This window comes from Prenolepis imparis, unplaced genomic scaffold, assembly GCF_030444845.1.
Source record: "Prenolepis imparis isolate NDT839.2.m4 unplaced genomic scaffold, iyPreImpa1.0 SCAF_13, whole genome shotgun sequence".
Taxonomy (NCBI): Eukaryota; Metazoa; Arthropoda; class Insecta; order Hymenoptera; family Formicidae; genus Prenolepis; species Prenolepis imparis.
Window position 1 is genome coordinate 11,780,503 of NW_028141171.1, and position 16,733 is coordinate 11,797,235.

General features: G+C 31.8%; 1 protein-coding gene across 2 annotated transcripts in view; it reads left to right on the forward strand.

Annotated features, from left to right (window-relative positions):
• The first annotated feature begins 4,303 nt into the window (after positions 1–4,303).
• Timeout (circadian regulator timeout) overlaps positions 4,304–16,733 on the forward strand; it is a 101,023-nt gene continuing 88,593 nt past the window's right edge. For both annotated transcript variants that reach the window (XM_083052493.1, XM_083052492.1), the window contains exons 1-14: positions 4,304–4,620; positions 4,851–5,059; positions 5,146–5,299; positions 5,404–5,584; positions 5,690–5,821; positions 5,924–6,019; positions 6,140–6,303; positions 8,120–8,237; positions 8,400–8,662; positions 9,352–9,484; positions 9,567–9,721; positions 10,614–10,750; positions 10,838–10,991; positions 11,102–11,182. In XM_083052493.1, the coding sequence (XP_082908619.1) occupies positions 4,966–5,059; positions 5,146–5,299; positions 5,404–5,584; positions 5,690–5,821; positions 5,924–6,019; positions 6,140–6,303; positions 8,120–8,237; positions 8,400–8,662; positions 9,352–9,484; positions 9,567–9,721; positions 10,614–10,750; positions 10,838–10,991; positions 11,102–11,182 (1,862 nt within the window). In that variant the 5' untranslated portion in view covers positions 4,304–4,620; positions 4,851–4,965. The remainder of the gene's footprint in view (positions 4,621–4,850; positions 5,060–5,145; positions 5,300–5,403; positions 5,585–5,689; positions 5,822–5,923; positions 6,020–6,139; positions 6,304–8,119; positions 8,238–8,399; positions 8,663–9,351; positions 9,485–9,566; positions 9,722–10,613; positions 10,751–10,837; positions 10,992–11,101; positions 11,183–16,733) is intronic.

The window sequence follows — 16,733 nt, forward strand, 5'->3', positions numbered from 1 at the left end:
GAGGAAAGAATGAGAAATAAATGCAAAACATTTTGTACATAATTAAAATCTAAATTTACTGCAGAATATTTTATATTATAAATTAGGAATCTTATATATTAATTATGCAGCAACCCTTATCACGTTTTTTTGAACAAAAGTGTGATGTCGCCTTTATTGACATTATAAATTGCTTTACCTTTAACGAGCGAAAATGATTATTGATGGACGATTCTTTCGCTTCGTATAAAGTAGACAAATTAAATAATCAAAAGTTTAATTCCTATCTCTTAATCCTTTTGTCTGTCACGATTTGATCCGCGTACGCGACCGTTTTTAAGCTGATTTCCGCGGACATAAATCCTTTTGATTAAAAATCTCATTAATAATTGAAAATATTAATTGAAAGTCCTATTAGCACAGTAAAAAGTATAAGGTAACACTAAATCGATATATTGGTAGGCAAATAAACTTTTATTCGTCATATAATTTCCGAATTATTTACTAAACTTAATAGATATGTTTATATCTATTTTTTGTTTTTTCAATTCTAGAAATATCTTTCATATTGACTTAATAATATTTTAATTATTATATTTTAATTATTATTATTATTATATATATAGAATATATAATAATATCTAATTATTCTTGACAGTAATCTAATCTAATTTATTGAAAATTCGATAATACATTTAAATATAAAGATGTCTAATATATGTAATTGTGAAATAATCGAAAATATTGTTTGCTTACCAATTAATTTAATAAAAGATAATACTTTTGTTAAAATTTAACAAGAAATAATTAATAATATTCTGCATCAAGAGATTGTTGACATAAATGCGTTTTCATTAGAATTTCGCGCAGTCTTGATCCGTCGTATCAAGAGCTGTTTTAAAGGCACCAAATGTAACAAACTTTCGAGTTTGCATTTGTCAAGAAATAGCGAAGAGTATCTGAGGTTGTAATTTATAGCGCGAAACGCAATCGCTTTATTTCGGCTTGACTAAATTTACCGCTTTCCCAACTCCCCTCTAGACAGTTATGTTTACGCGTGGTGGAACTCACAAAACTTGACTTGAATTAACTAGTTAACAAGTAAATTATGCACACGACATTTACCAACTTTATGAATCGGACTGACTTATAGTTTTTCATATCAAAGTACAAAGTAATCCGTGGAGAATTTATCGTAAATTAGATGCAAAACTGTATCTCGTTATGAGAGAGAGACACAGAGATATCTAATTAATTTTGTATTATAATCTCTGCCAGTATATATTGTATAATTAAATCCGTGAGATAACAAGCTGTATTCCTACATTAACCCTAAAGCAAGCAGACAGAAACATTTTTTACTCTGGAGAAAATTGCGCGTGTGATTTCATGTTCCATTAAAAAAGATCGAGATACATTTTATTGTTATTATTCCCTTTCCTCTCATTCAGAATATCGATGTTATTTGAAATATAAATTCTGAATAAAATTATTATATAAAAAATGATGAGAAATGTATGAAAAAATTAAAATTTTTTAACTATTAAACAGAAGATTTACTCATTTCATGTTAACCAACATATCATGTATTCTGTACACGTATACATGATCGCAAAAATGTAATATATTTTGCAAATATATTTATTTAATTACTATATAGCTATATAGTATATGTATGTTTTGTAACACAGGTGGTAGTATAAATCATTAACAATTGCCGGTAGCAGCACGCGAATTATTACTGGTACGCGGCAATGTCTGTAAAAAAGCTCTCTTTTTGATATTTTCGCGTTACATATTTTAAATAAAAAATCCAAAAGAATTTTCTAAAAAATGTTTGTAGAAAGGAAATTGTGTATCCAGGCATGGCTATGCATAAATAATATTATAAAAAAAAAAAACAATAAATTTGAAAGCTTAAAATTGAATTTGATTCCAAAGTAATTAGTTATTTATTATTAATTGATATAATTTGTATTTTACTTTACACCTATCTCTCAACTAATATTAATATAGTATTATTTATATAGATTTTTTAAATAAAATGAATTTAAATGAAATGATATTAAATTTATAGATTTTAAATATAAAGGAAAAGTAATATAGAAATTTTCAGAAAAATACACAAATCTCTGATAAAACAATTATTTTGAAACCTTTTCGAGTATTATTTCAATGCGTGTATAATAAATTCAGATCGTACAATCGAGATATCTATAATCCAACATCTGTTGTTTCTTTAATGCGAAATCATTCACGTCTAGATAAAATAACAATTGTGTTTTCAAACAATGCTTCAGACAAACAAAAATAAATGACTCTCTCGTTTCTGTATTTTATTCATGTATCACATTGTTATTGCTTATTAGCATGTCGCATAAAAGCAGTTTTTTCTTTGCCAGTATGTAATTTTGCAATAAATAATAAATAAATGAATATATATATATACATGTATTGTATATGTATATGTATGTAATGTATATATTTGACCAGTAATTTTGGACTTTATTAAACGTTAATATAATTATACCAAAAATCCAATGAGTTTGCAACCAAACACACTGTTTACACGGCGAACCACAAAACACGTCGGTTGTTTCTAATTGTTAAAAACTTCAAAGAATTAATTGTATTTTAAAGTTGCATCATATTATAAATTTTATGAAATTATATATATGATAGTTATATATTAACTATATTATAGTTTTTTTTTCCTTCAATTTATTTCGCTAAATTTTGAATTGTCTTTTGATATTATCGCAATTCTTGCTATTTAATTAATTTATAATGTAACACGATTATTTTTGTAAGTAATATAAATAATTTCATGTGCATTAAAATTGCGTACACGTGACTGATATTTGAACAAAAATATACATATTTCTTTGTTTTTCTTTTATGTAGCAACACATTATTTACGTGATTTTTGCATTAATCCTTTTGTATTAGGCATTATATACATTACATACATTCGAATTAAATATTTCTTTTCGACATTTTCGTCAAACGAGCTTGTGCGGACGTTGTTGCGAGCAGAGAAAAAATATCAACGCATTTCGTGTCGAATCGCGCCAATCGATTCGAAAAGAGCAATCGACTGCATTCGAACAATTTTCCGGGCGTTCACAGCGCGAAAATCGTCGGGCGTGCACGTCACAAAGCGGAAAATGTATAGAGAGCGTGTACTGTCATGGAACAGCACTGACGAAATAAGCGGACGACTGGCCGATAACCCGATGACCCAGATACCTTCCCGATGATATTGATTAACCATCGAATATCTGTGCACAACCGCAAACGTCAAACGCGTCGGCACCTCGCACATCTTCCCCCCTCCCCCACCCCCCCTTTTCCAACCATCGTCCGATCCTTTGTCTTTTGCTCTCTGCTATTACTCGATCTTGTATCTTTCGTACTTACCCTCTCTTATCACAGCCGCCTGCTACGCGCGATGTCCTCTCCCGTTCCCCTGCTCGACGAAATTGGATTTATGGTTTTATTTTCTTCCTTTGTGGACACAACTTCGACATATTGCACACCGAAAAAGCACTGCTCCGTTATTACGGCGAAATAATAGAGTCCATATAGTCCCCGTCGAGTCGTAACCGAAAAACCTTAACACATACACAATATATTTTGTAATAAACATATTATTCTGATATCTGCGAAAATAACCATGTTTTTGATTGAAAATTGTTTGAAATGTTTTCTCTATTAAAATTTAAACGTTTTATCTCTCAAAGTAACCTCTTTAAAATGTCGTTACACATTGGCGATTATAATCTAATTAAATTATTATTGTTAAAATAAAGTCTAATTTACACATTTGTGAAGCGAGTAATCGGTAATAAAAAACAAGTTTCGGTTAGGGTTAGGTTCGGTTACAGAACACAAGATCTATATTATATATATATATATATATAATGTCTCGATAATTTGGTTAAAAATCAGATTTCGACAAAAGAGATATCATTGCGCGCCATTTTAGCATACCTATTTAGCAATTAATAATCGTATCAGCATTGACGCATGTATTTTCTGCGCTTTTGCACAGTTTTGCTCCTCTTTCGTTTCTCACTCCAATTGTACGCAATGCCTATTTCATTTTAATCACATCAAGTACAAAAGGCGATGAGAATAGACCTTCTAAACAATTAAATAATGAAAATAATTTACCTTAATTAGCGTTCCGTGCTCTTCGACCTGGGCGCACAAACACAAGTACAAATGGCGCGACCGGTACGTTACACGAACTGAGCCGGAAAGAGCCGAGCGCGACCGACCGATGACGATGACGTATGGCGGCAAGGTCAGATTGTATTGTACGCGCGCTCTTTCTTTACCTGTTGCGTTCGACAACGCGCGCATGTACGATTATTTTGACTCGCTCGGAGAAACGCAAAAGTGACAATTTAACGCGAGCTGTTACGCATAAGTGTTTCACGGCAGAGTGTATACATTCGCTTGTGCAAAGTGTGAAGTGCTTATTTTACGCGTACTTTATCACTATCGCGTGTGCGTGCGTAATATAACCTAAAATTTTAACCTACAGAGTGAAGTTGACGCCGGCGCAAAATATCATAACTACGAAATGTAAAGCGGTTACTGATTGCATAGTCGTCGCTGAATCCTCTCTTTTCAGTGAGTATTTTCAGAATAGAAATCATTTAACGTTTAAATATCTATTGTAAAACTGATTAACAGTAATGTTTTCTATCAAGAAAGATCTTATTATTTAGTTAAATCTTTAAAAATTGATGAATGACAATCTTTATGTCCGTTGCAATTATATGATGCATATTATTCAAGAAAATTAAGATGAATAAAATCTTTATTTTGTATATTTATTGGATTTTTGTTATTATTCACAGGCATAATGATGAATAATGCACATTGTTACTCATTGTAATAACTGTGCGTATGAGAACCATCAATAGTTTGGAATATATATTTTATTGAAAGTTGTGCAATATTTATTATTTGAATATGGCAGATTATCTTTCTGCTGAGCTTACAGCCACTTGCGCTGTGCTTGGATATTTTGATGGAACTGACTATCATTTGGACAAAAATTGTTTGGGTAAATATATTTATTTTATATATTTTTTAAAAATAACATATAATTGAGAAAAAATATAATTAAGTATAATTCTTTTATTATTATAGATGTTATAAAAGATCTTATCAGATATCTTAGAAGAGATGATGATACCCATACTATAAGACGCTTTCTTGGTCGTACAAAATTACTTCAAACAGATCTTGTAAAGATTCTTATACATCATGTTAAGAATACTGAATTATGGGATGTTCTATTGCGGTATGTGTTAATTATCAACTGAGAAACATATTGTGCATGAAAAAGATTGTACGATTCTTATTTTGTAGGCGTAACTAAATTTTCTTGTTTTTTTTCTATAACAGATTACTTATCAATTTAACAAGTTCCGCGTTTGTAATTTTCAATGAACTAATACCAACAGAGAAAACTATGTACAGTTTGTATCAACAAATAAATTCACATTTACAAGAATATAAGGCAGCATTAAGCGATGACAATGTGTGGTTAACAGTAGGTGGACGGTTGGAAAAATTGCTTAATATTGTAAGTGGCAAAAATCTTCATGTCCTTTGATCAGTATATGTGTATTTGTATATGTGTATGTGCGCGCGCCGACTATAGAATAATTCTTATTCGTTCTTATTTTAGGATAGTACAGAAAGGGAGGAGGAAAATGAATTAACAATTGAAAGAATACTTCTTTTCATGAGAAATGTATTGCAAATACCACCTAATGATAATGATAAAAGAGGTGATAATGACGCTACTGTTCACGATGAGGTGCGAATTGCTATATGAAAATCTTTTACATATTTTTTGTAACATATGTAGTATATCGAACATTATTTCGAACGACAATATAGATTTTTTTTTTTTTTTTAGATATTGTTTGCGTTGCACGCATCAGGTATAGTGGATATACTGTTGTTTATTATCAGTAATAATAAGGAGCAGCATTATCACATGCAAATTTTGGAGGTATATAAAAACAAATTACACTTATTCTTTTTATTTTTATATTTAAATATAATTTTGAGAATAATGTTACTTGGAACAACTTATTATTCATAAATAACGATATTATTTTCATTTGGTTAGATTATATCTTTGATGTTACGTGAGCAAAGTGCAAGCCAATTGGCTGCATGTGGTTTGCAACGCAGTACTGCTGAAAAAGAAAATGACGAGGCTAAACTTGTAACCTTACGAGAAAAAGAATTGAACGAAAAGATGGACAAAATAAAAAAATATGCCGGTTCTAGGTGAGTTTATATCACACACTTAATAAGATTATTATATTAATTGATTAACGAAATTATTAATAAAATTTAAAAGATTAATAAATCTGTAAGACATCGTGATAAATATATAATCATGTTGTGCAAATTAAAAAGGAAAGAACTGTTATTACACTTAAATTAATTACAAAGAAAAATAAAACTAAATAAAAATATGTAGGGGTAAATTATCTAGAGCGAGAGAGAGAAAACATAGAACAGCATTTTCGTAAATAATATAATCGTTTAAAATAAATATTAAAAAAAAAAAAAAAATAGAAAATTTACATTTGAAAAAATTCATTCGGATTCAATCGATTTTAAAATTAAAATAACTTTTTAAATGTCTGCTCTATTCATAGGATATTTTATTCGATATTCAGTGCACGGAAAACGCCTATAGCAATGTCTAAAAGTACTTCATTCATACAAGTTTATTCATATACGTTAGCCGTATTATACGGCTTTTATGAAACATGGGAGAATGCACTTTTACGAATAGCTACCGCATAATTATCGTTTTAATGAGCGGCTACAGCTAAAAGCTCGCGATCGTAAAAATGGGATGACTACTGAAAGGCACCGATTACTACTTGACGGATGCCTTTAGGGATTTTCGCGACTGCGCAGCGATATGATACGCGTATAATGAATATGACCTAGTTTTTAAAACAGGACCATCCGAACCATGAATAGAAGCTTTTATCCACTTGTTGGAGAGAAGCGAGCCATATTCTTGTAACGAGCGCGCGTTTCAGAAGCCTCTGGATGCGCGCATCCTTCCCGTCTTTGCGAAAGGCTTTTTACGACTTGAAAGGGACTGGGAGTGCGATGAAAAGATCCCTCCGCCTTCCTCGTGTTTCCTATCGATCGATAGAAAGATAATTTGATCGGAAAACGATAAAGCAGCGCCTAGCTGTGTCACGAACACAGATCTCCTTTTGATAGCAACAAGTAAATATAGTAACGAAATTGGATGACTGTCGTATATGCATTTATCGTAATACAATGTTATATATATAATTTTAGCTTTTAAATTATTTTCTGCATTATATTTTTTATATAATTTTTATTTTTTATTTTATATATATAACAAAATAAAATAAAAATCTTTGCAAATAAATAAAATAAATAAAATCTATTTTTTTAAATTATGTATTTTGGATCATAATTATATATTTCTAATTTATTATTTCTCTTTATAAAAAAAATTATATTTTTATAAAAATTTTATTATTTGAAAAACGTTCTTTTGAAAATTATAATTCTTCTAGAGATCAAAGAAGTTGATAATATAAATTATAAATTATCAAGTATTTAAATTTTTTTGTGACGGAATGCTTGCTTTTTAACAAACTCTTCGGAAAGTTAACTGCCTGTTTAAAAATATTTGAAGGAAGGTGATGGGACCGAGTTTTTTGCAAAAAAGTAAAAAAAAGATGGATAGGGGGTGCGCGTCATTTAGGAAAGTATCTGCTCTTGACAGCTGTCTTTTATTCCATTGATTGGATTTTCGGGAGTCATGGTTGAAATTGAATTTGAATGATCTCTACTCCTTTTTTAGTAGCATTAGAAGAAGCACATTATTTTCGCTTTCCAATTTGTCCCTATGTAAAAATCGGAGGAGAAAAAGACGCGAAATCAAGACAAATTTAATTTTCGAAATGTACATGTGCGCGCATTTTTCTAATATTTTGTATATTCTAAGATGTTATATTTATATTTTTTTGAAAAATATTTTTGTTTCAAATATAGATTTTTGATCTCTGAATTAATTTATATGTTCTCTTATTATAATTAGACATTCACGATTTGGCGGTACTTACATTGTGCGGAATATGAAAGCAACCGGAGAAAATCAAATGATATGCCATAAACCGTATCAAAAGATTGAAACCCTGGAATTTGGTCACAATAAGGTAAATGGCAAACCGATTAGTAATGCGCGATTTTTCTCGCCTTTTTATGATTTCCAAAAACATCCAAGTCTAAATAATTTTAATCTTGTCTTGTATAAATTATACGAAGGGCAATCGGTAAATAAATAAATATAAAGAGCATGTGTTTTTTTTTTATAACAGAAAAGAGTGAAGCGACGCAAAGATAAAATGGGCATACAGGATGCTAAAGTGGAACGTACATCTGTTCTCAGTGTGCGACTTTTTCTAAAAGAATTCTGCGTGGAGTTTCTTAGTGGAGCATACAATCCCGTAATGAAATTCGCTAGATCTTGCATTATCAACGTTACTCACGGCGAAGCACCCGAGACCACTTCCTATCTGTGGGCTTTGCGTTTTTTTATGGAATTCAATCGCCACTACAAGTTCGAAGTGAAATATGTGAGGTAAACCTTGGCACTTTTCAACTTTCTTATAACAAAATTCACATTGTTGCCGAGTGCATATCCCGCTAAAAAGGCAGAAAGCGAGACAGTTTCCGAACTCGTTTTACGCATCGTCGCTTTCTTTTGGATCTTATCTAGAGAAAAGTCTAAAGAATTTCTTTAACATCTGCGTGTACAGGACGAATCTAAATCTAATTTTAGCAGCATGATATAATTTTTTACAATTTTTAATGAAAATTATTAAATAATTAATGTAAAGTTTTGCACAATATACATATTATATTAATATATTGTTTGCCCGATGTTGATGGCATATAATTATTTTCTTTTGTATTAAAATACATAAATTATACGAGATGACAGTGAAAGTTATCCTATATTTTTACATTTCTCGTTTAAATAATATATACATTTGAATTATTTTTGCTATTTGAACTTTACGATTTATTATTTGTAGAATAGCAGATACAAATGCATATGTTTCTGTATTTCTATTTGACCAAATTTTAGTAACAATGTGTGATTCTTATTGATTCTTTTTGCAAGCATGTAAAAAAATTGTTCCAATTTTATTAATTGTTTTCGTATAAATTTATAAATTATACTCTATTTTATATTATTAATACTATTAGTCGTAATTCTTTTTTTTTATTTTATTACTTATTGATTTATTGATTTATGAATTTTAGCGAAACCATATCCACGGAAGTATTTTATTTAGTACAAAGGCAAATGGAACATTATTACGAGATGATGATAACCGATAAGAAAAAGATACCGCTTTGGTCTCGTAGATTGCATTTAGCATTAAAAGCATATCAGGTAGGAAAATGTACGCGGATAATCAGCTTAGTGGCATATTGAATATCTAGAGAAATTGGCGAAAATATATCTTACATTTTAGGAACTTCTTAATACTCTCATGGCAATGGATAAGAGTACAGATCACGGTGTCACAGAATCCAGCAGAATTATTAAAAGCAACATCTTTTACGTTTCGGAATATCGGGAAACGATATTCTCTCAGCTTTTGTGCTTTGACGAGACTAAAATGTCACGGTAAGTGAATAGAATCTCACTCGGGAAATTTTGAAAGAGAGAATCAATTTCAAAAATTATCTTAAAAAAATAGGAGAAACAAATTAAATCGTACATCTCGTTTTTTTTTTTGGCTTTTATTTTTTAATCGGCATTCATTCGCCATTTAATTCGGTAGAATAAACCGCGAATCTATCGCGATTTTTTTCAGCACGCCGTAATAAAAGTAATGCGAGATATCGCGAGAAGTTACGCGACGCGTCGCCAAACAATCGCGTCTGTACCGAGCGAATCCGCGTCGCGTCTCACGGAGAGAGAAAGAGAAAGAACTCTTTACCGAAAGTTTTATCTACCGCAGACAGATTGATTCACTTTCGGATCAATCGGTTCGACCAGCCAGGAAGCCACTCCGGCTCCCTCCGACGCCATTTCGACTATTTCTCTTCTTCGGCCGGATCTCTCTTCACTAGCTTCTCTCGTACACACCCCCGCCCCGTTTCTTCCTCCCTTCTGCGCGATTCCTTGGCGGAATAAACAACTTTTATCGACCTTCCGGCCGGCGAAATGGGAAAAGGCGGTGGGCGTTCAACTTGCTACGAGTTTGACGGGTTTTGCGCGGATTTCCACGACGGAAATGTAAGGGCGGCGCGACGTACCGCAATACCACGTTGCTGCTACTTTGATGTTATATACGCTGACGAAAACAGGACGACGTCAAACTTTGGTTTTCGTAGTAGTAACGTTGCCGGAACTAAATTGACAAATTAATGCACGAGTAGCGAGATTGAATTAATTTCTTGTCACAAGGAGGAAAGGTGCGGTTTAAGTACAGCGTCATTTTTGCGCTTATAATACATGTTTATATACACGTAGCATAAAATAGCGTATTTATATAAATATATTCGTCTTTCAGGCAGTACCTAGTGGATCTTGTAACGACTGCTCACATATTTATGAAAATGCTCGAACACTTCTGCCAGAAAGGCCAACGACATCTCGTAATTCAAGAAACGAAAGTAAAGAGAAAAAAGGCTAAAAAGAGACGAAAGAGTAAGATTTATTTATATAATAATCGTTGAGAAATGTTTAAAATTATATAAATTAAAGTTAATATGCAAAAAAAATTGATTTAAGCAGATCCCGCTCATCAGGAGACTGTAACTCCGTCTCTTACTTTGGAAGAACGTTGGGACATTATTGGTCCTGAATTATCTGCCGTAATGCGAGATGCCGTCATACCAGAAATGATACCGTTTGATGCAACCATAGATACGCCTATTGACGATCAAAAGTACGTATTAGCTTTATATGACAGAATCAACTGAAGTAATATTTACGTTATCATGGATTATTTCGAAATGCAATTAAAACTACGTTTTATATTTCTGTTTTGATTTATAGATCTGACGCCATGAAGAAGATACAGAAATTAATGCGACAGAGGAACTTGGACAAGGCGCTTGGTCTCCTACGTGCAGGAAGGTAAGATACTTGTTTGTTTAAAAAAAAAAAAAAAAAACGATTTGCTGGAAAGTACTCGTGAAACTTTGCATGCCGAAGCGATGACAATGTCGTTTATTGTTATTTATTTTGAGAGTCAGTTTTACACATAAATCATCATTGTGCATTGTTGCATGCAACGCAATGCAACAAGCAGTTTTAACTTTTTTGCTACTTTATTAGAATAAAGTATACGTGAAATTATTTGGACATTTGTGCTGTAATAAATTATTATTTTCACTTGTAACATTATAATTTAATACATCGCGGTGTAATATATAAATTTCTATGGAAATTTTTTATTGATTCTGTCACGATAAAAAGATCGTCTTTATATAGTGTGTTTTTATATAGTGGCCGGTATTTTCGTTTTTTAGCTTTTAATTTTTATTTATATTATTATTTTTATATGATTAATGTAAAAGGGACTTTTATTTTTTTATCCTTTCACACACACATATTTGTTGCCATATTTTATAGCGGAGTATAATTTATTTTCCGACGATCATGACATAATCATGACATCTCTCAAAGTAAATAGAACATTAATTATGAGAGTTTTGAGAACTTTATTTTAATAAATAAACGCGTTAATCTTAGGGTTGAATAGTCGACAAGAACTGGAATTTTATTCATAAGCTCGAATTTTTAATGGTTTGAGCTAAAATAATACAATACGTGTAAATTATAATATAATCTTACGAGATATTAATACAGACAGTTTAATCATTTAATAAAAAGTATAATTTGATACATTCTTTCATCTACACTACATGATATATAAAATGAGCTTCGTAACTAGATTATTCTTATTATTTCTAGTTAAAAAATTAAAGATGAACTTTGAAAACTGGTAAAGAAAAACTTAATGAAGAAACTTTGTATAATTATCCTGCAACTTTGATTAGGGATTATTTCACTCTAGAATTTTAATAATGTATATTAATTATACTTATCGACCTGTTTGAAATTTTTTCGGTTTCGTGCACCGACCAGTCATACGGCCAATTAACTGGCGAAAAGCCAGGCGTTTGCACTGCGGCGGATATTTACATTACATTAAATCTGAAAGGGATCTGCCGCGCTCTCTTGTAACGCGCGTCGGTATACACCGGTTCACCGAGGTGAACCGGTACCCAACCAACTCTTTGAAGTGTTCCACCTCTAAATGTGCCTATGAGTCATGTCCCTCCGTCAACTTGTTTCTGCGTTCCACCTCGTCAAACCTTCTCGCTCTAAGGCTTAATCGCCGCTTCGATGCTTCCGCGAGATTCGATACATCCTCGTTGATAAACTCGTCGACGTGTAAATAGATTTCTCTTTACGTCTCTTCGTCTCAAAGCTTTACGCTAAACGCAGACACGCGTAGGATTCAAGCTCTATATTTTTTTATTTTATAAAAAAGATGATTTGCAGATACCGTTGAAGAATAACGTTTATAATATGAAACGAGAGTGATTGCCAAACTCGGTGACATTTAAAAATAACATCGTCGTTGCGCTATAAAATATAATTTCAAGTGAAAACGCACGATACGTAAAACGTTATACTATTAATCTTCAACTTTATTAGTTCTGTCAGATTAGAGTGCCGTGATATAACCGCGAGGATAGAAGTCATTTTTATCGTCGCTGCCTTCTTCTATCATAAAGCTATGAAATTATAGTCCTTCCCGAGATTTTTCTTTACGCGGTATCGTCGCTGCGAACTACTTTGGGAGATTGTACGTAATATTCTATCGTCCATTTTACGGTGGGAAGTAATGTTTACTATGGCCGATACACAATGGGAGTCTGCAGGATCATGCCGACCTTGTGCACACAAAGGGATAAAAGTAGCAGACTGTTGACTATGTCGTATATATAGACTACTGTCTGGGCCTAGACAATATTATGAATAAGACATTTACGGTAATACGTAGGTACGTAAGACAAACAGTATAATATCCCTTATCCTCTTCGCGTACACGTCTTGGTCTCTCGGTTACGGATAGTGCTTCTGGTAATCGTGTTTCGTTTGCCTAGCAAATATTCCGCCGTCTGGCTACTGATTTTAACCCTCTAATTTTCCACTTACACCATCTGCGTTCCTTTTATAGTGATTTTAACTTTCAAGGATTGCATATAATTCAAAGAAATGCAGAGAGTGATTACGACGAGAAAAATTGCGTCGATTTATCATTTCTTTCTCTTCGTTTCTTATATATGAATAATGATGTTCAGCAATGATTTTATCGCTCGCGAAGAGAAATCGAGAGCTTTCCTCTTGCCTTTCTATTTATATTTTGAAATATCGATTCGGTGATTAATATACAGAAGCAGATTTTCAGATTTATGCACAGGAATGTTGAAAATATACAGATTGTTTCTAGGATAATATATTACATTCTTTTTTATATGCTAGAATATATGTAGAAGAATGGTGGAGAAAACGAAAACATTTGCAATTCTTAAAATGTCATTTTTGCGACAATTTAATATTTAAAATCACGAAGGCTGATTTATCACTTTGCCAAGCATGAGAATGAACGTGTCGAAATTATCCATTTCGCGTCTGGCAAAGCGGTATCGGCTTGTACGTCGGAACGTTGAGTCGAGAAACGACGACGACGACGACGACGACGGGCACAGCGCGTCTGGGAGATTCCATTGTCACGGAACTTCAAATCGGGGGATAATGGGAATTGTATGCTGCTGAATTTCTATTCAGGCAGCCAGCAGCCGCGCCATACGAGCCACTTCTTCCGCTCGGGGGACAGCGCCCTTCCTCTTCTTTTGCGTTTTCTCCCTCGCGTTTGCTTATTGGATTCATCTCTAGCGGGGAAAATTTCGGAAAGCTTTCGAAGGTGAATTAGACTTCTTTGACCCGCAATTCTGAAACGCGCTATAAGGTGTTTGTCGAGACTAACGTAAAACGATAAAGCTACATATTTCTCCAAGTAGAATCTCAAGTTAAAAGTGATTGAAGAACGAACGGATTTATTATAAATCGAGCTTCGATGATGCAAGTCGATGATCTGTCGAGAAATTATTTTTTTTATTTTAAATAAATATTACTTGAATCAAAAATTCAAAGTTCCTTTATTTTAATAATAAGTCGTATGACTTTGTTGTTCGATATTCTTTCGATATTCCATCTAACGATTTTTGCCTCAGATTAAAAAGAGAAATTCGTTTCTAACGGAGGAACTCGTTTCATATACGGTAGTTACGATATATGGATTACGTCTCTGCTCATGTGTAAACGGGGACGGATCATGTCCGGAGTTGAATCCGATGGGAATCGTATATTGTAAAATGTACGAATGTGTGTCGCGTGTATACGCATAAAACGAAACACATTGTTACGTGCATACGCACGTGTCTGCGTTAGAACCGTCCATACCTTTCGCTTTTATATAGTAGAATTGCAACTAAGTGCGATTTCGTGTCAAGTGACCAAATCCAATTCTCGGATTTTAATGCGATTCCAACGCTATTAGGATGACATAAAGTAGGAATGATTTTCATTACCAATCGTACGGCGACAATGAAATGAAGTAGAAAAGATTTTCGTCGTCATTGTTGTTTTTACGATCTAGAGACTGCGATTATATCGTAAAAATATTGATGGAAAAATCTATCATCATTATATTATATTTTTTATTGTATGTTATATATTTCTCTCACTATTTCTTTGGCTTTTCGATAATTGATACTACTATATGCTCTCCATTGTAAAATTAAAATTTCTTATTTTACGATAGTAGTTTTCTGTAGCTGCAAGTTTTTGTATATAACTAGAAGTAAAGATTTTTTTTATATAAAAGAGATAATAATAACTAGAAAATTTTTTTCAAATTTAATTATACATGAATATGAATTAATTGTACATGAATTGAAACATGTATTTAAAAATGGAATAAATTGAGTGTGTTAAAAATCGGTTTACGATTTATAAAAAAAATTTAATAATACAGATATCTCAACAATACATATTTGAAAATAGATAAAAATGTATGTTTAAATTTTTTATTGAATTTGTGTGTGTGTGTGAAGTTTTCAAAAAATGGCTCTTAATTATTAAAATGAGTGATATGTATGTGTGTATATATAAAATATAAAACTATAATACATTTGTAATATTTATTTTAAAAATGAATTTAAAACTAGGTGACAAAGTTGCATGCAAAGTTTTTTCTTTTCGTAAAAATACATAATTAAAAAACTCAAGCAGATTTTTAGTAAAAATTCAAGGCAGATGAAGTATTTCGCCATGTAATATAAGGTTAAAAGTGTTTCATCATTAGCTACATCCTTTTTCGGAATGTTTCTGCAGACGTGACTTCACCCTTATCCTCTAGTCACGTTCGCGCATGAGTATCTCTTTTTTCAAGTTCGTAAAACATATTTCAGACTTGTTAAACCAGTTTTCATCTATCCCAAATGCAACTTTTTTGTAATAAAAATGTTTAAAAATTTAAAAAATAATCATTCAGAAAAAAATTATATAATCAATTATTAAAAATTTTAACAAGAGAGAAATGTAATTATTACAAAATTAATTTTTCTTGTTTTCTCAAATACGTAAGTTCATATATGATTAAATTTTTCAGATATTTTCAATTATTGAGCTTGAGGAGAATTTTTTTCTCAAGCATATATCATGTTAATTTTTTGTGTGTTAAATTTTTATAATTTGATGTAAATTTAAATACATAGATCGAAGCTGCTCTTATCTTTAAAAATTTTACAACTCTCACGCTTGCTCTTTCCTTTTGTGCTACAGTGGCGATATTTTTCGCCTCGCGACCCTAAGATATGCAGGTACTTTGTGAAGGAGCTGCATGTGTGTTGGCGTCGATGATAGACTAGCGTAGGTCAACTAAGGGTCTACGAAGAATGAAGGTTGGGTGTGAGCACTTGACGCAAGTAGCTCGATGTTGGTGTAGATCGTGGTGAGGTTTTCATGCTCAAAGGAACCTTCTATGAGAACCCGTTGAGTTTGCCACTCGGATTTCTCACTCGCGCCGCTGTTCAGCACACTCGAACGAATCTTCTTTAGTCGTGTGATTCGGAATAATAAACTTTTTTTATTTACAATTAGTCACATCGATCTTATTAAAAACACACGAACCAATTATCCATTGCATCATTTATATATGATTAGAAATCTGTAAAATCTCTGCCATATTTTGAAAAGAATAACGTTGTAAAATAAAAGTGTAACTTTAAAGAATTTTCAAGAAGAGAAAGAATTTTACCTAATTTTATGAGTTATTAAAACTTGCAACTTTATTTTCTAAAAATTGTTTTTTTTTAGTCGTGACACAGTTCTTTTTAAAATGCGATATGTAATTAATATTATAAAATATTTTAATTTTCGTAAAATGCACGCTAAGAGAGAAACTATAAATAATATAATATTCAATATATAATGTATTATAATTTATAACTTTATGAAATATGAAGGCTTTGCAATTTTGAATTATGTATATGGGAGTGTTATATTACTGTGTATATTACAGTGCATTAAAAGCTGCTTCCTTTTAAGA